Source organism: Lacerta agilis, chromosome 3 (assembly GCF_009819535.1).
Source record: "Lacerta agilis isolate rLacAgi1 chromosome 3, rLacAgi1.pri, whole genome shotgun sequence".
NCBI lineage: Eukaryota > Metazoa > Chordata > Lepidosauria > Squamata > Lacertidae > Lacerta > Lacerta agilis.
The window spans coordinates 13216311-13239386 of record NC_046314.1 but is presented as its reverse complement, the minus strand read 5'-3'; the positions used below and the strand labels follow the sequence as shown (position 1 = coordinate 13239386).

Genomic DNA, 23076 nt, shown 5'->3' with positions numbered 1-23076 from the left:
GTATGCACGAAAAGCAGCTTTAGGCTGTGTTTGCAAAAACAAAATAATATATTTCTTCCTTGCATTAAAATTCTTGCATTTTAATGTAGTGCTTGGACCGTGTTTTTTTAAAAAAATATTTGTTTCCTACCTTTTAAATTGAAATAGAACCACTGAACTAGGCAGATAGCAATTCTGGTTTGGGAAGGTTACAACAATACTGGGAATAAAGCAGAAAAATAAAACCCAAGAATCCAAAATGATCAAGGGTTTGGAGCATATTTCCTACAAAGAAAGCCTAAGATATTTGGTTCTCTTTCATAAGACAGTATGATAGACATCTATCAAATTGTGAACAGAGCTCTCCCCTTCCTCCCTTGAGAGCTTCAAGTCACCCAACGAAATTTGGTAGTAGATCCCAGGTGAAAGAATTTATTCAGACAATAAGGAATTTGCTGGCACAAGATATAGCCTCTCACTAGGATTCTTTTCAAAGAAGATTGGACGGATTGGACAACAGCAAAACGGAATGAGCCATGTTCAGGGGCAAAATGCCTCTGAACCCCCATTGTTGGGGAGTAAAGAAATGGAAAACCATTGCCTCCATCTGTGGCTTAGAAACATCTGACTGACTACTATTAGATACAAGATAAAAGAACAAGTCTCCACCATGGTGGAGCCTCACCGCTGGTGAAGAATCTATTCACCATCCTACACATGCCATCGCAACACGAAATTAACTTCCAAGTGCAGGCATACTTTTTAATCTAGCAGCGAGATAGACAAGTCCTTCGTCTAAGTCAAGGGCAAAATGAGAGATGTATGAAAAGACTTTTATATATTTTAAAGAATTCTTCCGTTGTGAATTAGCAATGAAGCTGAGAATATGCTTTAAAAATAAAAAGGAAATCACAGAGCTCCTTAGGGAGACCTTCTTTTTTTGTCTGTTTAATGCAAAATGAAAACATATCTATGTAGAGTTGATTCATTTTCATGATCCTCAAAAGGAGCTATGATGATGTAGCACAGAGGACTTCCCCTTCCCCTCCTTTTGAGGCTGAGCCCCTACCAAATCTTTTTCTACAACGATGATTCTTCTTCCATGGATGACTCCAAGATGGGCTGTGGAACCAGAGCTTTAAAACTCACTGGGGACAAGATTCCAAAGCTCAAAGAACTGGATGGTGTAAAATGTGAGTTTTCCTAGTAGAGAGCGAGTCAGCGATGGCTTGAGGGTTCTCATCAGCACCTGAAGATGGCGGATTTGTGTCTACCCTCTCAATGTGCAAATGAGGAGAGCAATTGACTGCAGGATCTGGAGAAATGGAAACTTGCTCCGTCTGTATTTCCTCACTTTGGGCTCCCAGCAATCTTCTCTTCTGGCTGTTGGGTAGAATAAAGTAGTGCAAATGATTACAGTAGTGCAAATGACTACAGTAATGCTGCCCCAGACATACCTACAGGTGAAACTCAAAAAATTTGAATATAATGGAAAAGTCCATTTATGTAAGCAATTGTTTCCATTAGCTACTGGAGTTTAATATATGAGATAGACTCATGACATGCAAAGCGAGATATGTCAAGCCTTTATTTGTTATAATTGTGATGATTATGGTGTACAGCTGATGAAAACCCCAAAGTTGAAATTGTTAATTTGGGGTTCTCATCAGCTGTATGCCATAATCATCACAATTATAACAAATAAAGGCTTGACATATCTCACTTTGTATGTCATGAGTCTATCTCATATATTAGTTTCACCTTTTAAGTTGAATTACTGAAAGAAATGAACCTCTCCACGATATTCTAATTTTTCGAGTTTCACCTGTATTGTGAACACAAACAGAGAGTGGAGTCACCACACAATTCTCAGCAGTTGGGGGGAGCATGATTGCTCTTGGTCAATGTCAGGCTGCAGTGTGTTTATAAGAGGCATCACATGTCTCTTTTGGACCAGTCCTGACAGGTGGAGCATGAAATTAACTGCTTTGTGGTCTGCTAGCATCATCCTATTTTGACATAGATGAATAAAGTATTATGAGCTCATAGAGGGACACATCCTGTCTTTAGCAATTAAGAAGGTTATCAGTTATGTGTATTTGCTTATGTGAAGGCTTTGCAGTAATGATATCTGTTGAACTGTTTGTTCAGTGAATTACTTTGTGCGTATTACAGTAATTGGTTTAATTAAGGTAAATTGATGCAGAATTAGATATGTTATCAGTGTGAAAGGAAAGTAGCTATCAAGTCACTTCTGTCAAAAGTAACACCTTGTTTAGTAAGTAAATAAACTTTATTCTCATTAGCCAAAGGCCATAGCAACAATAAAACATTACAATGTATACAGAACAGAAAATTTGATATAAAAGCAGATATTAGAATCCTGAATTATCAATCAGTTAATGGCCCTTATTATAATTGCCCCAGCTATGAAGCTAGCAACCTTAGCTGTTACCTGGTCATTTTGGTCTGATAGAAAGAAGGGCATTATGGCCGTGGTTGAGCACCCTGGGATGGTTAGTAGGAGTGGGGTGATGATCTCATTCCTCAGGTCTTTTTCAAGGGTACAAGACAGGAGGACATGTGCCACTGATTCTATACTACCATCTCCACAGGGGCAAAGTCGTTTCTCAGGTAAGATCTTTTGGAATCGACCCTCAAGTACAGCAGATGGCAGAACATCCAGTCTTGCAAGTGTAGAGGCACGTCTGTATTTTGGGATAATAAGTTTGTTTATATTCTGCCATTTTATGCAAGTATACAATACGCCTTGCATGAAATAAAGATGATACAATAATGAAGTACTGCCAAAAAGAGAATGGAATGTAAATACAAAAAAAACCCTCTAAAAGGCCACCAAAACAGTCAGCTAGATTAAAATTGTATCTCGGGTTCAAGATGCCCCAGTGAATCCAAGGAGAGGAGAAGACATGGCATGGACTGTGCTACCCAAAGTGCCTCCTTTCTTTGCAAAGTGCCCAGCTGCCCCCCCCCCCAATTTGGGCTGCAATTCCCTGCACACATACTTACATTCGAGTAAGCCCCACTTGAATCCAAGGTGACTTACCTCTGAGGAGAGACACACATGGGGGCTGTGCTACTCAAAGTAGCTTCTCAATGTCTCCAGCGTCCCCAAGAGGGATGCAGCTTTGTGGCCAGAGGGGAAGGCGCTGACTACAAGTGCACCCTCAACAAGGCCCTACAGCAGCACGCGTATCCTGTTCCAGTCATGAGTCACCTTCTTTGCATTGTTGGCCGGCGGAAAAGTCTTTGCGAAGCTCAACTTGGCACAGGCGTACCAACAACTCCTGGTTGACGAGGCCACCTCTGAGGCACAGACAGTTGTGACCCACCGCAGGGTCATGTATCATATGGAATTGGGAGTTTCTGAAAATGTTGCTGCAAGAAATTCAAGGAAGATGGAAGATAATTGGCTCAAATTGAAGGGGCTAGAGCTAATTTAATGGATGGGCCACCTATTCAGGCTGGTGTGGGCCAGCCAAAGCAAGGAAGCCATAAAGCTTCACCTCAAATCTCACCTGTTCCAGACAGCTACAACTAGCCGGGGTTGGGGGGGGGAGCTCACACTAGGATATCATGTACTGAAGCACATAATGCTGATCTAGTGCAAGAATTTTTTTTTGCTGAGACAGGAGCAAAGACCATCAACATGTGGCTCAAAGTCTCCTAGTGTAGCCAAGGCCAAGCTTCTAAGAGCTTCTCCAAAGGCTACAGAAAACAGCACAGTGCTATGTGAATTAGTGGAATATCCTTGCTATTCGCAGATGTTTCCAGGAGGAGTGCAGTGCAGTTGCTTGATAGATACAGGCTCCCAAGTGCCTTGCATAAGCTTAAGGTTTTATGAAGAGTAGCTGTCACATACTGATCTGCACCCACAAGAAGCAGCACTTGAAGTCACAGATGCAGAAGGTAAAAAGTCCCTTATTTGGGATATGTAACAGTTTGTCTCTTTTCCCGAATAAAACCGTGCAGCTGAAAAGGAGCGTCTCAAATACCCTGACAAGGATCCTCCACCTTGAAACAAATCATCACCAAACTTCCACAGGACATTTGTACAAACAACGACAGGAACTGTGCTTTCAACTTTGATGTGCTTTCAAACTGCCAGGTGGGCAGGAGCTGGGACCAAACAACGGGAGCTCACCCCCTCACGGGGATTCGAACCACCGACCTTCTGATCGCCATGGCACATCAAAGTTGAAAGCACAGTTCCCGTCGTTGTTTGTACAAATGTCCTGTGGAAGTTTGGTGATGATTTGTTTCAAGGTACAAGACAGGGTTGGTTTTACAGCCCCCCTATTAATGCCTAGTGTCCAGTCTCACCTTTAACGTTTTCTGTGACCAACCCCTCCTCCATCCCCTGTCATCTATTTTTATGTTACCATGTTGTGTTCCTGGATGCCCGATTGGCAAGCCTAGTGTCCACAGAATGGCACCAAGCCCTCCTACTTCCATCTTCTTTTTTCTTTTTGTATGTTATCGTACAGGGGAAACCGGTGTCTTTCCCCACTCTATGGTGCAAAATATGTCACGTCATCCCAAGGTAGGCTCCGGTGGCACAACAGCAATGTAATCAACAGGAAAAAGTGTTGGGGCATGTGGAGAGCACCCATCCTCATGCCAGCAGAGTGTGCCAAAAGAACAGAGAAACACCGAACGGTTCTAGGAAGAGTCCGTTGCTTTACTGACCGTATAATGTTGTTTCAGTTACAAACAGTTGTATATACAGTCTTTCTAGCAGCATACAGACTATGCTCTGGCCAAGTGCTTTCTGACTCACTTTCACATGCCTGACCAGTTGCAGGTGCAGGCAAACGCGCTCAAAATTAACCAGCACGGCACTAGCCCTTTCATTAAAACCAACCAGTTCACAAAATCCTGCTGGAAAAAAATGAGGTTTTCACCTGCCAATGGAAGGAAAACAAGAAGGAAGCCAGTGCATTTTCTCAGGGAGCAACTTCCAGAGTCTGGGAGCAGCCACCAAGAAGCTGGTGGAAGCAAAAGAAGGGTTCCCCCCCCCCCGAGATCTTAAAACCCAAGCAGGTTTGTATGAAGGAATATGGACCTGCACAAATGGCTTGGACGTAAGCAGTATTTGATTATTAGTGAATGGATATTGTCACTTTTTTATTAGTGAATGGATATTGCCACTTTTTTAATGCCCGTTATTCATGTTCAGTGGATTTCCTTTACGTTAACAACTTTTGGAACAGAGTATTTTCCATTATATCCGCAATTACAGGCCAACCCTTTCTTCAAATCCTGCTTTAGCACCACTATCTTTGGACATAGACTTAGGCTCCACCCTGCACTACAGAGAACTAGCAGGCTTCTTACTGACCACAGCATGATTAGCAATAGCTTGGCAATGGAAGAGCCAGACTGAAATACCCCTGAACATATGGGAAAGGGCTTTAATTACGATGGGCTCAAATGAGCTACGCAATAGTAAAAATGGAAGGGAAAACGCCTTAATTATTTTGCGGGGGAGTCAAATTAACTGCGCAACAGTGAAAACGGAAGCTCAGGAGCACGTTCGGTTTCCAAGGCAAAGTTCGAAAACTGGAACACCTAGTCCCGAGTTTGCAGCGTTCGAGTTCCAAGTTGTTTGGAAACTAAGCTGTTCAAAAACCAAGGTACCACTGTATCTGGGATACAGCAATGTCTGAATGTCTCACCAGACACAGGAGGGCAGTTAAAGGCATAATGAACAGAGACACCTTCCAAGAAACATGGACTCCTTTCTTTAACCATGCTAGTGACCAAAATAAAGACCTTCTTATACCAACCACTCAAGTCTCAGTGGGGAGGTTACGTTAAGTAATATGTTTGAATGTTGAATGTGTAAGTGTATTCTAGAGACAATGGATAAAACAAACACCATTAGCCGTACTGCTGGATAAGTGTTTAATGGTTATTGTATTTGTTTAAAAACCAATTTAAAAAAATTAAGTAGCATTTTAGTATAATAATTTGCAGGCATCTATTTTAGTGATTGTGGAGCTTCTCTTAATTCCACAAGTATTTCTTTCACGTTTGAAACAGACATAGGGAAGGGAAATTGCATGTATATCATGTAAAAGGATCCAACTATTTCAGAAACAGAAATCAAATGAAGGGAAAAACCAACTGAAGTTTATATACTATAGCAATATATTGGCCTAGTCATATGGGCTGATGTCAAGAAAGAGTCAAAGAAAACAAGCGATATATCACCCATATTAAAAAAATATAGAAAGCTATAGTTATAGAAGACTCCCACATTGGAAATGGTGCTATACGGTCAACAAATAATACATACTGAAGAATTGTGCATGCACACGAAAGCTCATACCAACAACAAATTTGGTTGGTCTCTAAGGTACTACTGGAAGGAATTTTTTATTTTATTTTGTTTTGACTATGGCAGACCAACACGGCTACCTACCTGTAACTAATACATACTCAATTAACTAAGATGTGGGACTTGTATAAATCATTTTTAACCCTTGACTTTTCTCTTTTGGCATCAGTAAAAAATGGGATCAGCTTTAGGAGAGGAAAGAAAAGGAGTATCTCATCACAACAAAAACATGTACCACCACAACAAAGTAAAAACAGCTAGTAACAAAATATAATTTATTTAGATTTGTTTTAATGTCAGAATCTGGGGTTAAATAAAATATAACTTTCATATGCACTAAAAAAAGCTTCCTTATACTTGCTGGATTATTTCAGAACAGCCACATTACAAATCAGCTTCTTTGTTCTTAAAATAATATAGCTGATTAGAGAAGGTATTACTTTCTAAGGCAATTATTCAGGTGTAGAGATTATTATATTCTCAAGGCCTCACCTGTGGATCAAATGTTCATCAGGCTAAGGCAAACACAAGCTTGCTCGATTAAGACTTGAGATGATTACCTTATTTATACGTCAAACCATTATGTAGTCCTAGTAAGAGCTGGATAATCAGTACTTACGTTTCATACCATCTAGAATGGCACTAACCTTCATATCCATTGAGCTTTTTTACCTAACAATAAATGATCATTAGATGTGCCAAACATTTCAACTGTCCAAACTATAATTTTAAGCCAGCAAATGGCTCATTTCCTTTACTCCTAAGTGTCAGTCTCAGGGTATCACATTCATAATGTGCATTGCACAGAAAACTTCCCACTGTATCTTTAAATTGTTTGTTTTTGCTGTGAAATTGCTTTGGAATATTTTATGTGAAGCAATTCATGAACGCAATAAAGTAAAAACTGGGAGCGTGCCTGGTTTTGTGTAATCCAAAGCTCACACCACTTACTGCTCCTTATTCATTTATACAAATTTTGGCACAGGCTTCATCCACCTGGCGGAAACTTGTGAAAAATGCCCACTTACGGAATTAGAATTCATATGGTATCAATATAAACCAGTAGGTGTTCAGTCAAATTCTACTTGTATAGGAATGCCTGTAGCTAGATTGATGGGGACAGGGGCAATCAGGCCCCATAATCCATCTGACTCTTCTGAAAGTAATGGAATCAGCTCCCTATTGTGGCTGGAAACTCCATTAGCTCTTCCTTTGAATTTGGGTTCCCCTTTCCTTGCACTTCCTGCCTTGCTTATAACCTTTCCTTTCCAGTTTGCTCTTTCTTCACTTTTTATCCCTTCCCGCTTCCTTATTCCCACTTCTCCAACTGCAGCTCATCTCAAAAAGGTCTGGGAGCATTGTGTGTTAAAGCCAAATGTGCAACAAAAAACTTGTGATCATGGATAGTACTGATGCATCTTGAAAGGGACCATATCCCTATCAAAGAGATGGGGTAGCCTACAGCTTATTGGGGGGTGGGGAGGGGCTCATCAAAGCCACTCCCTCAGTATTCAGGCTGCGTATGCAACCTGTTGAATAAGAAAAACTGTAGAGTCAACTGTAATTCAGTGGCAAAGTATCTCTACAGAGTATCTCCCTTTCCAGGATCTGGTAGGAGACTTAATTAATTACCACCTTGCATGGCCAATTTATCCAACTGAAAGAGGAAGTAATGGGATAAGATATTAGAAATTACAGTATTACAGTGGTTTAAACAACAATTCAGTTAAACCACTGGAGCTATTTTTTTCTGGTTCTGGGGAAAGTGGAGGCATTCCACTAATATTTCAAAGAAAAACACTATGGTCTTGAGCCTAACCCATCTTAAATAAAATCCCTTTTATTTCCATAGAACAACTCCATCTGCCCCTCTCTCCTGAACACAGTAAGTGGAAACCACGATCTATTGAATCTTAATGTAGGCTGCAATTCCATGTGCACCTTCCATGGAATACATTTACTACCGAGTAGACCAAAGAAGCTGCAACTTTTAAATTAATGGGGCTCGAGTGAAGTTTTTGCTTTTTAGAAAGTTAAGGCTGCCCCCTAGACACTTACTTGGGCCTGCATAAAAATCTCACTGAACATACATTCAAAAAAAGCCTGCAGATCTCAAGCTTCACTGCTAAGCCTAACTTACTTCAGTGCAATCATGAAATAAAATACAGGGGTTCTCCTTTATGAATAACGTGGCTGTTGCGCCTTTAAGAAACTTGAGCATTTGATAAATGCCATTAAATAGTACCCTTAAAAATGAATGAAGGAATCAATCATCTTCAAAGTACAAAGTAGTAATCAGTTGAAACAATCAGTGCAAAACCTTTATTGTATCATAGTAACTTCAAATGTTGTGAAACAGTTTTCTACAATCTTTAGTTTTTCTTCAGAGAGCAGATTTTCCTGCTTTAGTTTTGCGATAAGTGCTTCTAAGGATTTGAGCCTGTTTAGGGTTTTTCTCTCCTGGATTTCTAAAAGTGCTATTTTGGAGTGCAGCTTTGTAATTTTCTGCCAGAGTTGTTCCCTGTCAGAGTCTTGCCTACAATATGAATGCTCAGTCTGCAGAACATCAATTCCACTGTAACTGGCAATAGATGCAGATGTTTCCGTTTCTATGTTTATTAATTCCTGTTCTGCTGGTAGAAATGAACCCTCTAACAGCATGGGTGTTCTTGAACCCTCAGAGGGAACTATAATGGTGATAACAGAATCTTTATTACCATTCAACTGTTCTAAAGCTTGTGAAACAGTGTGGAGCAACACAGTGTTTTCATCAGTTTCTTGCAATTCCACTGAACAGCTTGCAATGGGAAAGTCCAGTTGATCAAATGGAAGGTCATTAATTGGTACAGTGATATTGTTTAATTCTGGAGATGAACCCAAGTGTTCAAGATGTGTCTGTGGAACTGTGACTTTGGAATCTGAAAGGCGCTCAAGACATGAATGAAGATCATGAACTGAAGTTTGCAAAATTGTGGTTGTGCCACTGAAGATGTTATCTATAGAGTTATTAAAACTACAATTTTCTGAGGAGCTGTAATTGTGCGCTGCTGAATTCTGCACATCAGCTGGCATTAAGACTGGGCTGCTTTGCTCTGTATTCTGTGTAACAGACTTAATTAGGCAGGAAACGTCATCTTCAACTTTTACTGTGTTCTTAAGCAGTCCTTTCTTTTCTGGAGACTTGCTTAAAGTTGTAAAAAGTGCTTTTCTAGATAGGCTTTCTTCAATGATATTTTTCTTTGGTGAAGCAAGTTTAAGAGATGCAGTTGCTATACTCATATCCATTTGTTTGACATCTGTTTTCTCTTGTTTTCTTTTCTGGGAAAATCCTTTTTCCTAAAGAGGATAAAATAATTGATTTTATTAAAGTTGTTACAACACATTGCATGGTGGTTCCCTCTCCTATATTGTATTACAGCATAAGCCTATGCATGTTTTCTCAGATGCAAGTCCAACTGTGGTCAGTGAGGGCTTACTCCACAGGAAGTGAGCAGAGTACTGCAACCTGAAATATTATTCCATAGTCCTACCATTCAAAATAAATTTGATGCTTGCACACCAATTGATAGCATCCACCTGCTATTCCAGTCCAATAGACTCCTTTAAAGTTATAATATTGAAGTAATGAACGATTTTTAAAGGCCAGTTTAACAATCAATACTTCTGGTATCACATTCCAAAAGCAAAGTCTAACACAAAAATTAGTAGAGTACATTAGACACACACACACAAACAAACAAACTTGAATTCCCCACTGGGCCATCAAAACCCCCTGGGAGAATACAAAACCAACTTAAAATGTATATATAAAATACCATACAGCCTTAAAGAGAGCAGAAAGGTTCAACTGGAAACACTCTTTAAGGTAGACTAAACTCAGAATAGAGGGATGGGGGTGGCTTTGTGGTCTAAACCACAGAGCCCAGGGCTTGCCGATCAGAAGGTCGGCGGTTCGAATCCCCGTGAGGGGGTGAGATCCCATTGTTCGGTCCCAGCTCCTGCCCACCTAGCAGTTCGAAAGCACATCAAAGTGCAACTAGATAAATAGGTACCACTCCAGCGGGAAGGTAAACAGCGTTTTCATGTGCTGCTCTGGTTCGCCAGAAGCAGCTTAGTCATGCTGGCTACATGACCTGGAAGCTGTCTGTGGACAAACGCAGGCTCCCTTGGAACTATAGAGTGAGATAAGCGTGCAACCCCAGAGTTCGTCCGCGACTGGACTTAACGTTCAGGGCCCCCTTTACCTTTTAAACCCAGAACATTGGGTATAACAGTACAAACCTTTCACAGAAGCCCATTTTGGTATATAGCAGTATGATTATTTTTTATTATTACATTTAGCAAAAAAAACCAAGTCCCATGATGTTCAGCAAAGCACCGTCCACTCTTGTTTTGGAGGGAAGAAGACACGGTATCTCCTTCCTCCCACCTAGTCCTTCCCAAGCATATGTTTACTTGGGGTTTTAATCAAATATTAAACAGTAGTCTTTCCCCCTAACCAATTCAGGGGCAGGTGGCCCCTGAGTTGGCATCATCCAGCGGTCTCAGAACAGAGCCAGAGGGTGGGGGTTGTGCACATCCTTACTCTGTATTACACAGTTTGTTTCTGATTTGAAATTCTGTGTTTTACCTGATTAACAGATGATGAAAAAATAGTCGGTACTGCTGTCGTTTTCAAATATCGAATGCCCCATCGTACATCAAGAGAATCTGGCGTAAAATGGTCACTGCAGAGAACCTGGTGCTTGCTGGGAGTCCAAGTGTCGCGTTTCATATTCCGTAACCATTTCTCTAATCTTTCTTTATCGTGAAGAGGAAATCTGCTTTAAAAGATTTTTACAAGAACAGTATGTAACACTTCAAGTAAAATTATTACCTGCAACCTTTTAGAAGAAGAAGTAAAAAAAGAGTTTGGATTTGATATCCCGCTTTATCACTACCCAAAGGAGTCTCAAAGCAGCTAACATTCTCCTTTCCCTTCCTGCCCACAACAAACACTCAGTGAGGTAAGTGGGGCTGAGAGACTTCAAAGAAGTGTGACTAGCCCAAGGTCACCCACCAGCTGCATGTGGAGGAGCGGGGACGCGAACCCGGTTCACCAGATTATGAGTCTACTGCTCTTAACCACTACACCACGCTGGCTCTTATGTGCAAAAGTATCCATTTAAGTTTCTTACAAAACATATTGTTACTGGAGATACTTAGCAAGAACGAGAACTCTGGATAAATTATATGATTTGAAAAATGAATCAGTCAGTGGTATAACATCACAATTCAGCCAGTGGTATAACATCACAATTCAAAGTGCTAGCACTGAAACATAAATCCTAAATGGCTTAGGATTTGGGTATCTCAGGGACTGCTTTTCCCAATGAAACTGCTGTTTCATTATGATCTGCCTTGGAGATCCCTCCATGGGTCCCTTCAGACAAAAGGCAGGTGATGATTGAAGACAGCTGAAAATCTTCAGCTTCCCACGCTTTTTAGGTCAATATCGTAGATTCAAATTTTATTTATTTGTACTACTACTATTTTGATAAACTTCACAACGGATATAGCTTGTTTGTGTAGGGACCTTCTCTGGAAACTTCGCTCTGAAGAGCAGATTAATTAGGTCCCGACTACACTATGATGTTTCTCTGCTAGTTTGTCCCTTGTTAACCAAGCTGTATGTAGCCCCCTTAGAGACACCATTCTTACTGGACCCCGCCAATCTTAAAGTTGACTATCAGGCAAAGTGCAGAGAAAAGGATGAAATACATTACTTTTTGAAAATGTACCCTTTTTGAATGGATGTGTGTAAAGTGCCGAGTATTTATTTATTTTGGACAATTTATTATAGCACTTAGTAACAATTGTAATTTAAGTAAATTGATACAATGCAGCATTGCACAGCAAGGGGGGGTGAAAGGTCATGTATTTAAGTGCCGAGTAGCCAAGCACAGACAGATTCACACGTGCATGTTACCGGTCTACCAGATATACGCGCTTACATGAATCTGCCAAATCACTGCTACCCTTTCAACACAAAAGTTTCGGTGGACTCCCACTTTCTCCATTCCTTTACGTCCCAGTCCATATTTACATAATGTCAGTGCTTTTTTTCCTAAACAAATGTTTAGGGGTACTCTCACTTTGACTCAAGAAAAACCACCATTTTGTAGTTCAAATCAGGAAAAATAAATACAGTAAAAGGACAAAGATTCCCAAAATGTTTAGGGTTATGCATACCCCCGTGTCCTCCCAGAAAAAAACACTGCTTATCGTTGGATTGCAATTAAACCTCAGACCAGTTTACAAAAAACAAACAAACCACCCCACACAATCCATTACAATTATCCATAAAAGACAATTAAATGCAGATTAAAACACATTAACATCTACATGTCTCTGGAGAAATTCCAGAGGGGGCTTCCTGTTGGGCTGCAATGGGTTGTAATGGATTGCTCTGAAGTCAGTTTCAGTTTTTAGTGACAGCTGATCCATGGCCATTTGATGTACATTTGGGTACTATTAATTTGTTCATTATCCTGGAAGAACTGTACTGTCCGCTACTGTGCTCCGAGAACCTTATTGACGTTTGGAGCACCCATCATCTCATATTTGTAGGATATTGACTTGGAAAGGCATTCTGCCTCCTTTTCAGTGATCTTTGACAGTGACTTACCACTCCTACCATTCCTGTTCATGAAACATTTATTTGATTCTTATTAGTTTGTGACTCCATGCACATATTATATGTCTTCTGTTTATGAATTTTGAAACAGTATAGTGTCATAAAAATATTGTTAGTATATTATTAGCCGACGTGTTGCTTGTTGTTGTTCAGAGTGTTCTGTTCTGCAACACAGGGGATTTTCTTTGGTGACATTTCAGCACCAGCTGAAAAAGAAAAATCGCCCCCCTATTTTGCCACAACCCACTCTCCTTCCCCTCCGCTTCAAGACACCACCCACTTCCCAGCTCAGCTGGCGGGTCGGAGATCGCGCATCCCGTCCCTTCAGCCTCTCCTTGGTACTCACGGGTAGAAGCTGAGCTTCCGCTGGTCCCGGGCGCTTTGCCCCGCTCGGTTCCGGCAACAGGTAGCAGCGCAGTACCGAGGCATTGCGAATCGGAGGCCGCGGGAGGAGGCAAGACTCCGCCGCGGCCAGAGCAAACCTCTCCCCTTCCGCCCTCCGAGCTCCCGGGTCCCAGCTTCGCCCCAAAAAAAAACAAAAAACGAGCAGCGGCGAACGCGACGCCTCCCGCACCTTCCACGGCTTCCGCTTCCGGGAGCTGCTTCCGGCTTCCAGCCCCTCGGCCCCGGAAGCCGGGTGCCGGCCAATCACTGAGTCACCCCGAAGCGGAGCCACAACAGCCTCCTTCCACGTGCGCCGAAAGCGGGCGCGCCGCGTCAGCCGCCCGAGGGCGGCCAATCAGGGAGCGATTCGTGGTGGTAGGAGCGGCCCCGCCCCTCCGTCCTCGCGTCGCTCCTCTGGGCCGAGGCTATAAAAAGGGGAGAGCGAGAGGCGGGAAGGAGGGGTCCGGAGAAGGGGCAGCGGAGCTTCGACGGGAACGCGCCTGGGAGTGTGTATGTGGAGAGCCGGTGAGTGGGGCGACGACGAGGCAGTGGGGAAGCGTTAGCTGCTGCTCCCGTGAAGCGGGGTGGGGGACAAGAACGTGGCTCCCTTTTAACCTCCCTCTTTGCCCCCCTTTTGCTTCTCTTTTAAACCTCGCTTTAACACTCCTTCCTCCCCTTTTAACCCCCTGCCCCCATTTTAACCCCCTGCCCCCATTTAATCTCCCATTGCCCCACTTTTAAACCCCACTTTAACACACCTTCCTCCCTTTTAACATCCCTTTTATATACCCCACTTTAACTCTCCTTCCCTTTTCACCCCTGTCCCATTTTCACCCCCTTTCCTCCCCCCCCCTTTAACGTCACTTTGCCCCATTTCATCCCCGCTCTGCTCCTTCAGAGGGGGGGAAAGCCTAAATGGTTATGAATTGACAAGATGGGGGTTCGGTTTGGGAGCTATTTTTATGCATCAGGAATGAGGCCTGTGTAGTGTTTTCTATTTCTCTCCCCAAGTATTTCTTAACCTCGCCCATCATCTCAAGTTCTTTTCAGGATGGCTAACAGGATCCTAGGTTTTCCTTTCTCTCTCTCCCCCCTCCCTCTTTCCTCACAACAGCCCTGTGAGGTACATGGGGGGGGGGCAGAGAGAGAGAGGTCCAAGGTCAGGGTCATGGCTGAGTTGAGCTTTTTATTTATGTATGCTTTGCATTTGTAAACCACCTGTTCTCATTTTATCCTCACAACAACCCTGTGAGGTAGGTTTGGCTTAGAAGTAGTGACTTGCGGCCCAAGGCCACCAAGTAAGCTACATAGCTAAGTAGGGGATTTGAACCCTGGTCTCCTAGGGGGTCTTCTAGCTGTGCAAACCTCTGGAATTACCCATCCCCATTAGAATTAAAGAAGAGGAAAGTAAGATACCAGGCTGCAGTTAACATGGGGGGGGGGGGAGTGCTTCACTCATACTTGAAGGGATCTTCATCACTTGTGACATTGTGTAGGGTTCCCATATTTCAATTAGTGGAAATCCGGACAATCCATGTCAGAAGTCAAGATTTTGGTAAATTTTCTTAAATAGCTCAAAAATGTCATTTTTCAACAACTTCGGGCAAACTAAAAACTCAGAAAACAAAAATGTTTGTGTTCCGCCTGGACACTGTTTGCGGCTGCTGTATTCCAGCTATGTCCGGGAAATTCCGGGCGTATGGCAACCCTAATGTTGTGCAAACCAGATCCAGATTAAGCTGCAGTGGGCGAGGTGGTGATATGAAGTAGGTGGGGGATGAGCTTGCTTATGCTGAGGGAGGAAAACTGTCATTAAAAAACACGCCAGCTAGAAATAAGAAACCAGAAATAAGTTCCAGCTACACTGCATGCTAATAAAATAGATGTGAGTTTAAGTGCTTACAGTGGGTGGTGTTCCAGACTGCTATTTGCCTCCCTGTAATTATATCTGAATACAGGTTGCCGTAGATCAGCTGTGAGTACAAGGCATTCAGCATATGAATGCATCACCTAAAACAGGGGTGGCCAACTCCCAAGAGACTGCGATCTACTCAAAGTTAAAAACTGGCAGTGATCTACCCCCTTTTGGGGGTTTCAGGTCAAAGTTGTTGAGCTTCTTTTAGGAAGGCCCATTTTTTAGGGGTTCAGGTCAAAGATGTTGAGCTTGTTTGATGGAGGAGGAAAGCCCCACTTTTTTGGGGTGCAAGGCAAAAATGTTTAGCTTTTTTTAGGGGAGCCAAAGTTGTTGAGCTTCTTTGGGGGGACCCAGTGATCTACCACAAGACGTCCAGTGATCTACTGGTAGATCACGATCTACCTGTTGGACGTGCCTGACCTAAAACAATTAAGATTTTAAACTGGCAATTTAAGTTACAAAGGAGAGGCTTTTCCTGAACTAGAGTTACATTAAACGGGCTATATTCACCCTTTTCAGTCCCAGGACACACTTTAAAGCCAAACATGCATTTGGAGTCCCATTGCTTAATCTACTGACATATATATTTGCATGGTGGTAGCGCTCCTATTGTGACCCACCTTGGATCAGGCTGCAAACCCACTTGACGCACTCGTTGAAGACCAGTGAACTAAACCACGGTTCCCAGTCCTTACGTAGTACAGCTTGGAGAGGAGGAATGCGAAGTTCTAGCCTCGTTGTTCAGGTGTAGGGACTCTTTTGCCCTTTTGCTGAACTACAACTCCCATCAGTCCTAGCAAGCATGGCCAATGGCCAGGGACTATAGGAGTTGTAGTTCAGCAGCATCTGGAAGGCCAAAGGTTTCCCACACTTGCTCCTGTGCAAACAAACCAAAATTAAACCTTGGTTTGATATATTTAACTTAAGAGTTAGACTGGTTTGCATGACACAGTAAGCCAAACTATGCCCTACCATGAACATTTTTTTTAATCCTGCACTGTGGTTAGTTAACACCTCTACTCGCTAACCATCAGCTGTAGTCAAGGTGCATCCATGCAATCTTGGTGAGCCATAGTTTGCTTTGCCATGTTGTTACAAACCAGGCCAATACAGCTTAGTAAAAAGTGAAAGCAGAAGTTCCTCCCCCCCATCCCACCTCATACAAAGGGGATATTGCCCTGCTTGTTGATAATCTAAAATTGTGTTGTCTATTGTATTAATTGTGCCAGTACATTTCCCCCCTGACTTCTGGAATACTTCCAGTTCTCAGACAAGATAGTTAGCAGCTCTGAGATTGTTTTCTAGCTTACCCTGAAGGTTATTGAGCCTTTACCTGAACCTGACCAGGCTTTAATCTGAATTATTCTCATAATATTGTGTCCAAACCCATCACTTCTTATTCCCATCAGTGTTTCTGTGTCATCACTGCTTAGCTTTATGAAGCAGAAGCAAACTGGGATGTTGTGTAGTTGTTGTTGTTATTATTATTATTATTTTATTATTTATTAAATTTGTAAACCACCATATACCCACAGGTCCCAGGGCAGTTCACAGGATAAAATCATGATATAAAAACACAGAATACAAAATCAAAATAGAAAGAACAATTGTTACTTTCATTTCTATGTTGAACAGCACAATTTAGTTTTGAAAACAAAGTACAAACTTTAATAGAATAGGCTGTCTTATCCTTATAGCTATATTGTTTTGTTTCTCTGTGCACATATCATATTTTCCCATGTATAAGACTATATTTTTTCCTAATTTTTTGAAGTTTAAAATAAGGGGTCGTCTTATACATGGATAGTGTGTAGTGCATTTTCTTAATTTTGAGTCCCAAAAATAGGGGGCGTCTTATACACAGAAAAATACGGTATGTTTAGAGCTTGTCCCTAATAATAATAATAATAATAATAATATTTATTATTTGTACCCCGCCCATCTGGCTGGATTTCCCCAGCCACTCTGGGCGGCTTCCAACAGAAACCAAATACAACAATATCAAACATTAAAAACTTCCCTAAAAAGGGCTGCCTTCAGGTTTTTTCTGAATGTCAGGTAGTTGTTTATTTCCCTGACCTGTGATGGGAGGGCGTTCCACAGGGCGGGCGCCACTACCGAGAAGGCCCTCTGCCTGGTTCCCTGTAGTTTTGCTTCTCGCAGTGAGGGAACAGACAGAAGGCCCTCGGCGCTGGATCTCAGTGTCCGGGCTGAATGATGGGGGTGGAGACGCTCCTTCAGGTATACAGGACCGAGGCCGTTTAGGGCTTTAAAGGTCAGCACCAACACTTTGAATTGTGCTCGGAAACGTACTGGGAGTCCCTAAACAACACTAGAGAGCCCTAGTAGAAGGAAGGAGGGGCAAGATGAAAATGGAGGAAGGAGAGTTTGGGAGAATGTAACATATATAAGAGTGTAGATAAAGAACAACTTGTTTGTGTCCAAGTCTTGCCTGCTGTGGTCTCATTACCAGGAATAAGATGCAAAACAGGCAAGTATAGACATGTATAATAATTTGCATATGTATAAAAAAATGACATTAGTGTACACATTGAAATTGTAATTGCCCATGTTAGGAAGTGATAAATGTCAGTATGAGTGTTGACAACTGTAGGGAACAGAATTGTCAACTGGGAATTGGTAGTTACGAAGTGCATTTCTGCATTATCAATTTTATTTATTTATCATTATAGCCTGCAATATCCCATGGGCTCAGAGTAGCTCATAGCCATTTCATCAGCATATTTCTTTGTCCCCAAAGGGCTTGCAGTAAGCATTAGGTTTTGATAGCTGAGGAAACAAAGGCAGTCACACTAAGAATAATACATTACTTCCACTTGCTATCACTGTTGCTCCCCTTGCCCTAAAATAAAAAAAGCTTGCACTTATTTCCATTCACTACCACCTCTCCATTCTGATGCCAAAAATACACAGCTAAAAGGGGGGGGGGGACTGTTGAACTGCCCCCACTCCTGCAGTTCTTTTTAAGGAATGTGTTTAGTCTTTAGCAATCCTGTTATGGAAAGGGGAGGGCTGAAGTACAGGTAACTTGCAACTTACACACATTTAACTTTTGCACGTTAAGGGCCTCCAGGAAAAGAAGACTTTGGGACCCCCCCCCCCCGAACGTAAACCCAACGTATGTTGAGAGTCTCCTATAGACACAGCAGGTGGAAAGAATGCTACATTTTATTTTGATTGCTTTTATTTTGCACAGGGCAGGCAGTGTTTTTGCAACAAAGGAGTAGCCTGATTATAAAGCCAACTTCTGCAAAATAACCCAAACTTTATCCACTGCTTCTGACATTACTGAAAAAATAACAAGGTAACACCAGGTTACCTTAGTGTACAGATACACAGAGGTGCACATTTGCCCTTTCTTGGGTGGTTTTAGTCTTTACAAGTGTGAGTTAGTAGGTATCTTTATAAACGTGTGCATGCATATTGTGTATTTCTGCACTCACACGCACACAGAGTTCATAAACTGTAAACCTTGTAAGGTCACCTAATGTTTCCTTGATACTGCTCCTGATGTTTCTGAAAATTTAATATTTGTAGGGCGACATTTTAAGCAGGCCTGAAAAGATAAGCCTCCCAAAATGGACTAATGCAGCATTGCCCTGCTGTGGTGCTTGTTGGTGATTGTAGATCTTTAACGGTAGAAATTTGAGAATAGATCCTAAACCCTTGTTTGGTGGAAACCATAAATACATATCTTGAGAGTCCCATGGACTGCAAGAAGATCAAACCTATCCATTCTTAAAGAAATCAACCCTGAGTGCTCACTAGAAGGACAGATCCTGAAGTTGAGGCTCCAGTATTTTGGCCACCTCATGAGAAGGGAAGACTCCCTGGAAAAGACCCTGATGTTGGGAAAGATGGAGGGCACAAGGAGAAGGGGATGACAGAGGATGAGATGGTTGGACAGTGTTCTCAAAGCTACTAACATGAGTTTGGCCAAACTGCGAGAGGCAGTGAAGGATAGGCGTGCCTGGCGTGCTCTGGTCCATGGGGTCACGAAGAGTCGGACACGACTGAACGACTGAACAACAACAACATAAATACATATAGAGATGTGGCTTTAATCCAACCAAAGTGAAGTACTTACCTCTCTTAGATTCCAATAGCAGTGATCTAAAGGAAGCATTGAAAAGCACGCTCTTCTGATTGTTCCATTGGTGCAAGCGTTTTGGCTTGCCTGATGAAATGATGCCCTCTCCTCCCACCACAGGATATTCCAGGGGTTATGGTGACACACCCCAAGCCAATTTGGGGGGCAAAGGAGGGGAGAACTCCATTGTGCAAGTGGAAGTTGTTGCACAGGGTTTCTGCTGGTGGGACACATTCGTTTAATCCTACTTTAAGCATTTGGCAGGATATTTAAATAATGTGTGTATATTAAAAACTGTAAAAAATCAGACTGCTCAGTTTAAATATTTTGCGTGATATTCAGTATTTGAAGTAGATTCATTGAAAGCAATGGACTCTAAGTAATTTGTTTTCCCTGGGTCTATTTTGAATATAACTTAGGTGTACATCACACCTTGCTTGGAAAATGCCTTAAAAATAAAGAAAGATCAATCTAAATCATATCCTGGTGAAAGGAAATATATTAGCTGCAGCTGAGAAGTTTGTGCAAAAGTAAAAATATAGCTTCAAAATTACTTTCCTTAAAAAAGGTAAAGAATTCACTAGTGAGATGCTTTGTTGCCAAAGGCTAATCATGTTGTTTTCCCCCACAGGAATATTGCAATGGCTACTACACAGGCTGTCTTTATATTTGCACTCTGCATTTTAATGATAACGGAATTAATCCTGGCTGCTGAGAGTTATTACGACATCCTAGGTGTTCCCAAGACTGCATCCGATCGCCAAATCAAGAAGGCATTTCACAAACTAGCAATGAAATACCACCCAGACAAAAATAAGAGTCCTGGAGCGGAAGCAAAATTCAGGGAAATTGCAGAAGGCAAGTAGAGTCCTATTCTATTTTACTAAACACTCATTGACCTGATATTTCTTGAACTCCACTTTGCATGGAGATGAGTAAAGCTAGATATATTTGGTTGAATCCAACTAAATAATTGCACACAGGGAACAATAGAACTTTCTATCCCTCCCCCCACTGCCTCCAAATCTGCTCTGGAAGACTGAGGGAATCTTCATAGCAGCTTCCTGGGGAAAGGGGGGGGGAATGCTGTTGCTCTCACAGAAGTCACTCTGCACGTGCACTGATTCAGTAGGATGCAAACCATTAACCCTGCTTTGTGTAAAAAAAGAAAAAGAAAACTTGCATTTTTCAGAAAGTAATGAAGCTTGTCTGCTTGTGTAGGAGTCCTGTGTACTCCTTGGGGAAAAGAAACTAGTACTTAGTACTAGAAGAATCTTAATTCTATATTCCAGGGATTAAAGAGTCATCTGTCCATAATAACCCTTTTAGCTATCTTTGGAAACTGTTGCACACAGGCACAACTTTATTTATTGTAAAGTCATGTACTTGGCTGGGGTGTTGACATTTTGTCAGAATTCTAAATTCAAAAGAATGAGGAACTGATCTGGAAAGGTTCAGTGGTAGAACACATACTTTGTTTGCAAGAAGTCTTGGGTTCCATCTCCGAATAAGTCTGGGACCTAGGAGTGCCACTGCTTGTTAGTGTACTGAGCTGTATGGATCAGTTGTCTGACTGTGGAGTGTGTTCTGTCTGTGACCTAGTATCATCAACAGTGATGTAGCAGTTCTCCAGCATTTTGAAAGCTCAAAAACTTCCTCAGTTCTTTTACGTGAGAACCTTGAACTTGAAATGGCTGAATGAATATATGTCATGCATGCAGAGTTCATTCCCTTCTACTGAGCTAAAACTGTTCTCTCTCTCAGCATGTTCCAACCTAAGATTTTAAATCTTTCTCTTGCATTGCTCTTTAACAGCATATGAAACGTTGTCAGATGAAAACAAACGAAGGGAATACGACCAATTTGGCCATGCTGAAGGACGAAGAAGCAATGGAAACACTTTCCAGCAGCCTTTTAACTTCAATTTTGATGACTTGTTTAAAGACTTTGACTTCTTTGGCCAAAACCACAACGCACAGTCGAAGAAACATTTTGAAAGTCATTTTCGGAGCCATCAGCAGGCTCACAGCAGGCAAAGACGTTCTTTCCCAGAATTTTCCTTTGGAGGGGGACTGTTTGATGATATGTTTGAAGATATGGAAAAAATGTTTTCATTTAATGGGTTTGAGAACACACACCGATACACAATGCAGACTGAAAATAAATTCCATGGATCTAGTAAGCACTGCAGAACTGTGACACAACGTCGAGGAAACATGGTTACTACATTCACAGACTGTTCTGGACAATAATGCTTGGGCGTTTCTTCTCTGCCCCGCCCTTAACTGTTTTCTTTCTATCTATCCTTTGCTGCTGAAATACAGAGGTTCTTCTGTGAACTGTGTGAGATTATTGTTTAATCAGAGTACTTTAACTGCTGAAATAAGCTGTAGCTAAACTGATAACTATTACCCAGAACTACAACAAAGCAAGATGAGATGATGTTGACCTTATTTAATTGGTTACATAGAATGTGCATGTGGGGGGAAATCTCCATATGACAGTGTTAGAATCTATTTTTAATAACATAGAAGCAGGTTAACAGATTACCTCACTAGTGCCGAGTTAGTGGTACAATAAACATTATTATTGTCAGATTTCTATTTCTATAAAGTGTTATACTGTTGAGTGATTGTGTGATGTTATGTTTTTAATTAGTTTGCCTACTGCAAACCTGAGTTATTATTAGTCACTTTAAAATACCATGAAACATTAATTTTGACTTTTTTAGGTGACATGTGTGGCAACTGTTTAGCAAAATTGACCCTGCAGCTCTTAATTGTTAGGCCTTGAGAGCAGAAAGTTGGGAAGTATTAGCAGCAACGATTGTGGCCAGCATCTGAGGTTGGCTTTCTCACTGTAGCCAGTTGTGAGTTTCCTTGAATTGCCTCAGTACTAGTGTAACAAACTGCTCTTTTACATGTACCACATAAAACAGAACACTTGACTTGTCTCTTTTTTTAACGTAGTGAGTATGAAAAGGGGGGAATCTTTCTCTTGTTGTAATGACTTGAGGTATAGCTACCCCTTCCTTATAGAGGCCTTTAATCTCTCTCTCCTCTCTCCTCTCTCTCTCTCTCTCTGTGTGTGTGTGTGTGTGTGTGTGTGTGTGTGTGTTTGTGTTTGTGTGTGTATGATGTTTAGTCGTGTCCGACTCTTCATGACCCCATGAACCAGAGCACGCCAGGCACTCCTTTCTTCCACTGCCTCCCACAGTTTGGTCAGACTCATGTTGGTGGCTTCGAGAACACTGTCCAACCATCTCGTCTTCTGTCGTCCCTTTCTCCTTGTGTCCTCCATCTTTCCCAACATCAGGGTCTTTTCCAGGGAGTCTTCTCTTCTCATGAGGTGCCCAAAGTATTGGAGCCTCAGCTTCAGGATCTGTCCTTCCAGCGAACGCTCAGGGCTGATTTCATTAAGAATGGATAGGTTTGATCTTGCAGTCCACGGGACTCTCAAGAGTCTCCTCCAGCGCCATAATTCAAAAGCATCAATTCTTCGGCGATCAGCCTTCTTTATGGTCCAGCTCTCACTTCCATACATCACTACTGGGAAAACCATAGCTTTAACTATACAGACCTTTGTTGGCAAGGTGATGTCTCTGCTTTTTAAGATGCTGTCTAGGTTTGTCATTGCTTTTCTCCCAA

General features: G+C 41.8%; 2 protein-coding genes across 4 annotated transcripts; one reads left to right on the top strand and one right to left on the bottom strand.

Annotated features, from left to right (window-relative positions):
• Positions 1-8638: 8638 nt before the first annotated feature.
• On the bottom strand, positions 8639-13532 carry THAP5 (THAP domain containing 5). Of its 2 annotated transcripts, none has more exons than XM_033142866.1 (3): positions 13366-13532; positions 10974-11166; positions 8639-9679 (listed from the first exon to the last, which is right to left on the bottom strand). In XM_033142866.1, the coding sequence occupies exons 1-3, from the start codon at positions 13446-13448 to the stop codon at positions 8666-8668; spliced, it is 1290 nt and encodes a 429-aa protein (XP_032998757.1). In that variant the 5' UTR covers positions 13449-13532; the 3' UTR covers positions 8639-8665. The 2 variants fall into 2 exon arrangements, with proteins under 2 accessions (XP_032998757.1, XP_032998758.1); XM_033142867.1 differs by having other exon boundaries at positions 10974-11163.
• Positions 11808-22381, top strand: DNAJB9 (DnaJ heat shock protein family (Hsp40) member B9). 2 transcript variants are annotated; one of them, XM_033142869.1, is made up of 3 exons: positions 11808-11830; positions 20061-20287; positions 21245-22381. In XM_033142869.1, exons 2-3 carry the CDS (start codon positions 20071-20073, stop codon positions 21679-21681), a joined length of 654 nt encoding a protein of 217 aa, XP_032998760.1. In that variant the 5' UTR covers positions 11808-11830; positions 20061-20070; the 3' UTR covers positions 21682-22381. The 2 variants fall into 2 exon arrangements, with proteins under 2 accessions (XP_032998760.1, XP_032998759.1); XM_033142868.1 differs by lacking the exon at positions 11808-11830 and adding an exon at positions 13826-13928 and having other exon boundaries at positions 21245-22164.
• Positions 22382-23076: the final 695 nt, after the last annotated feature.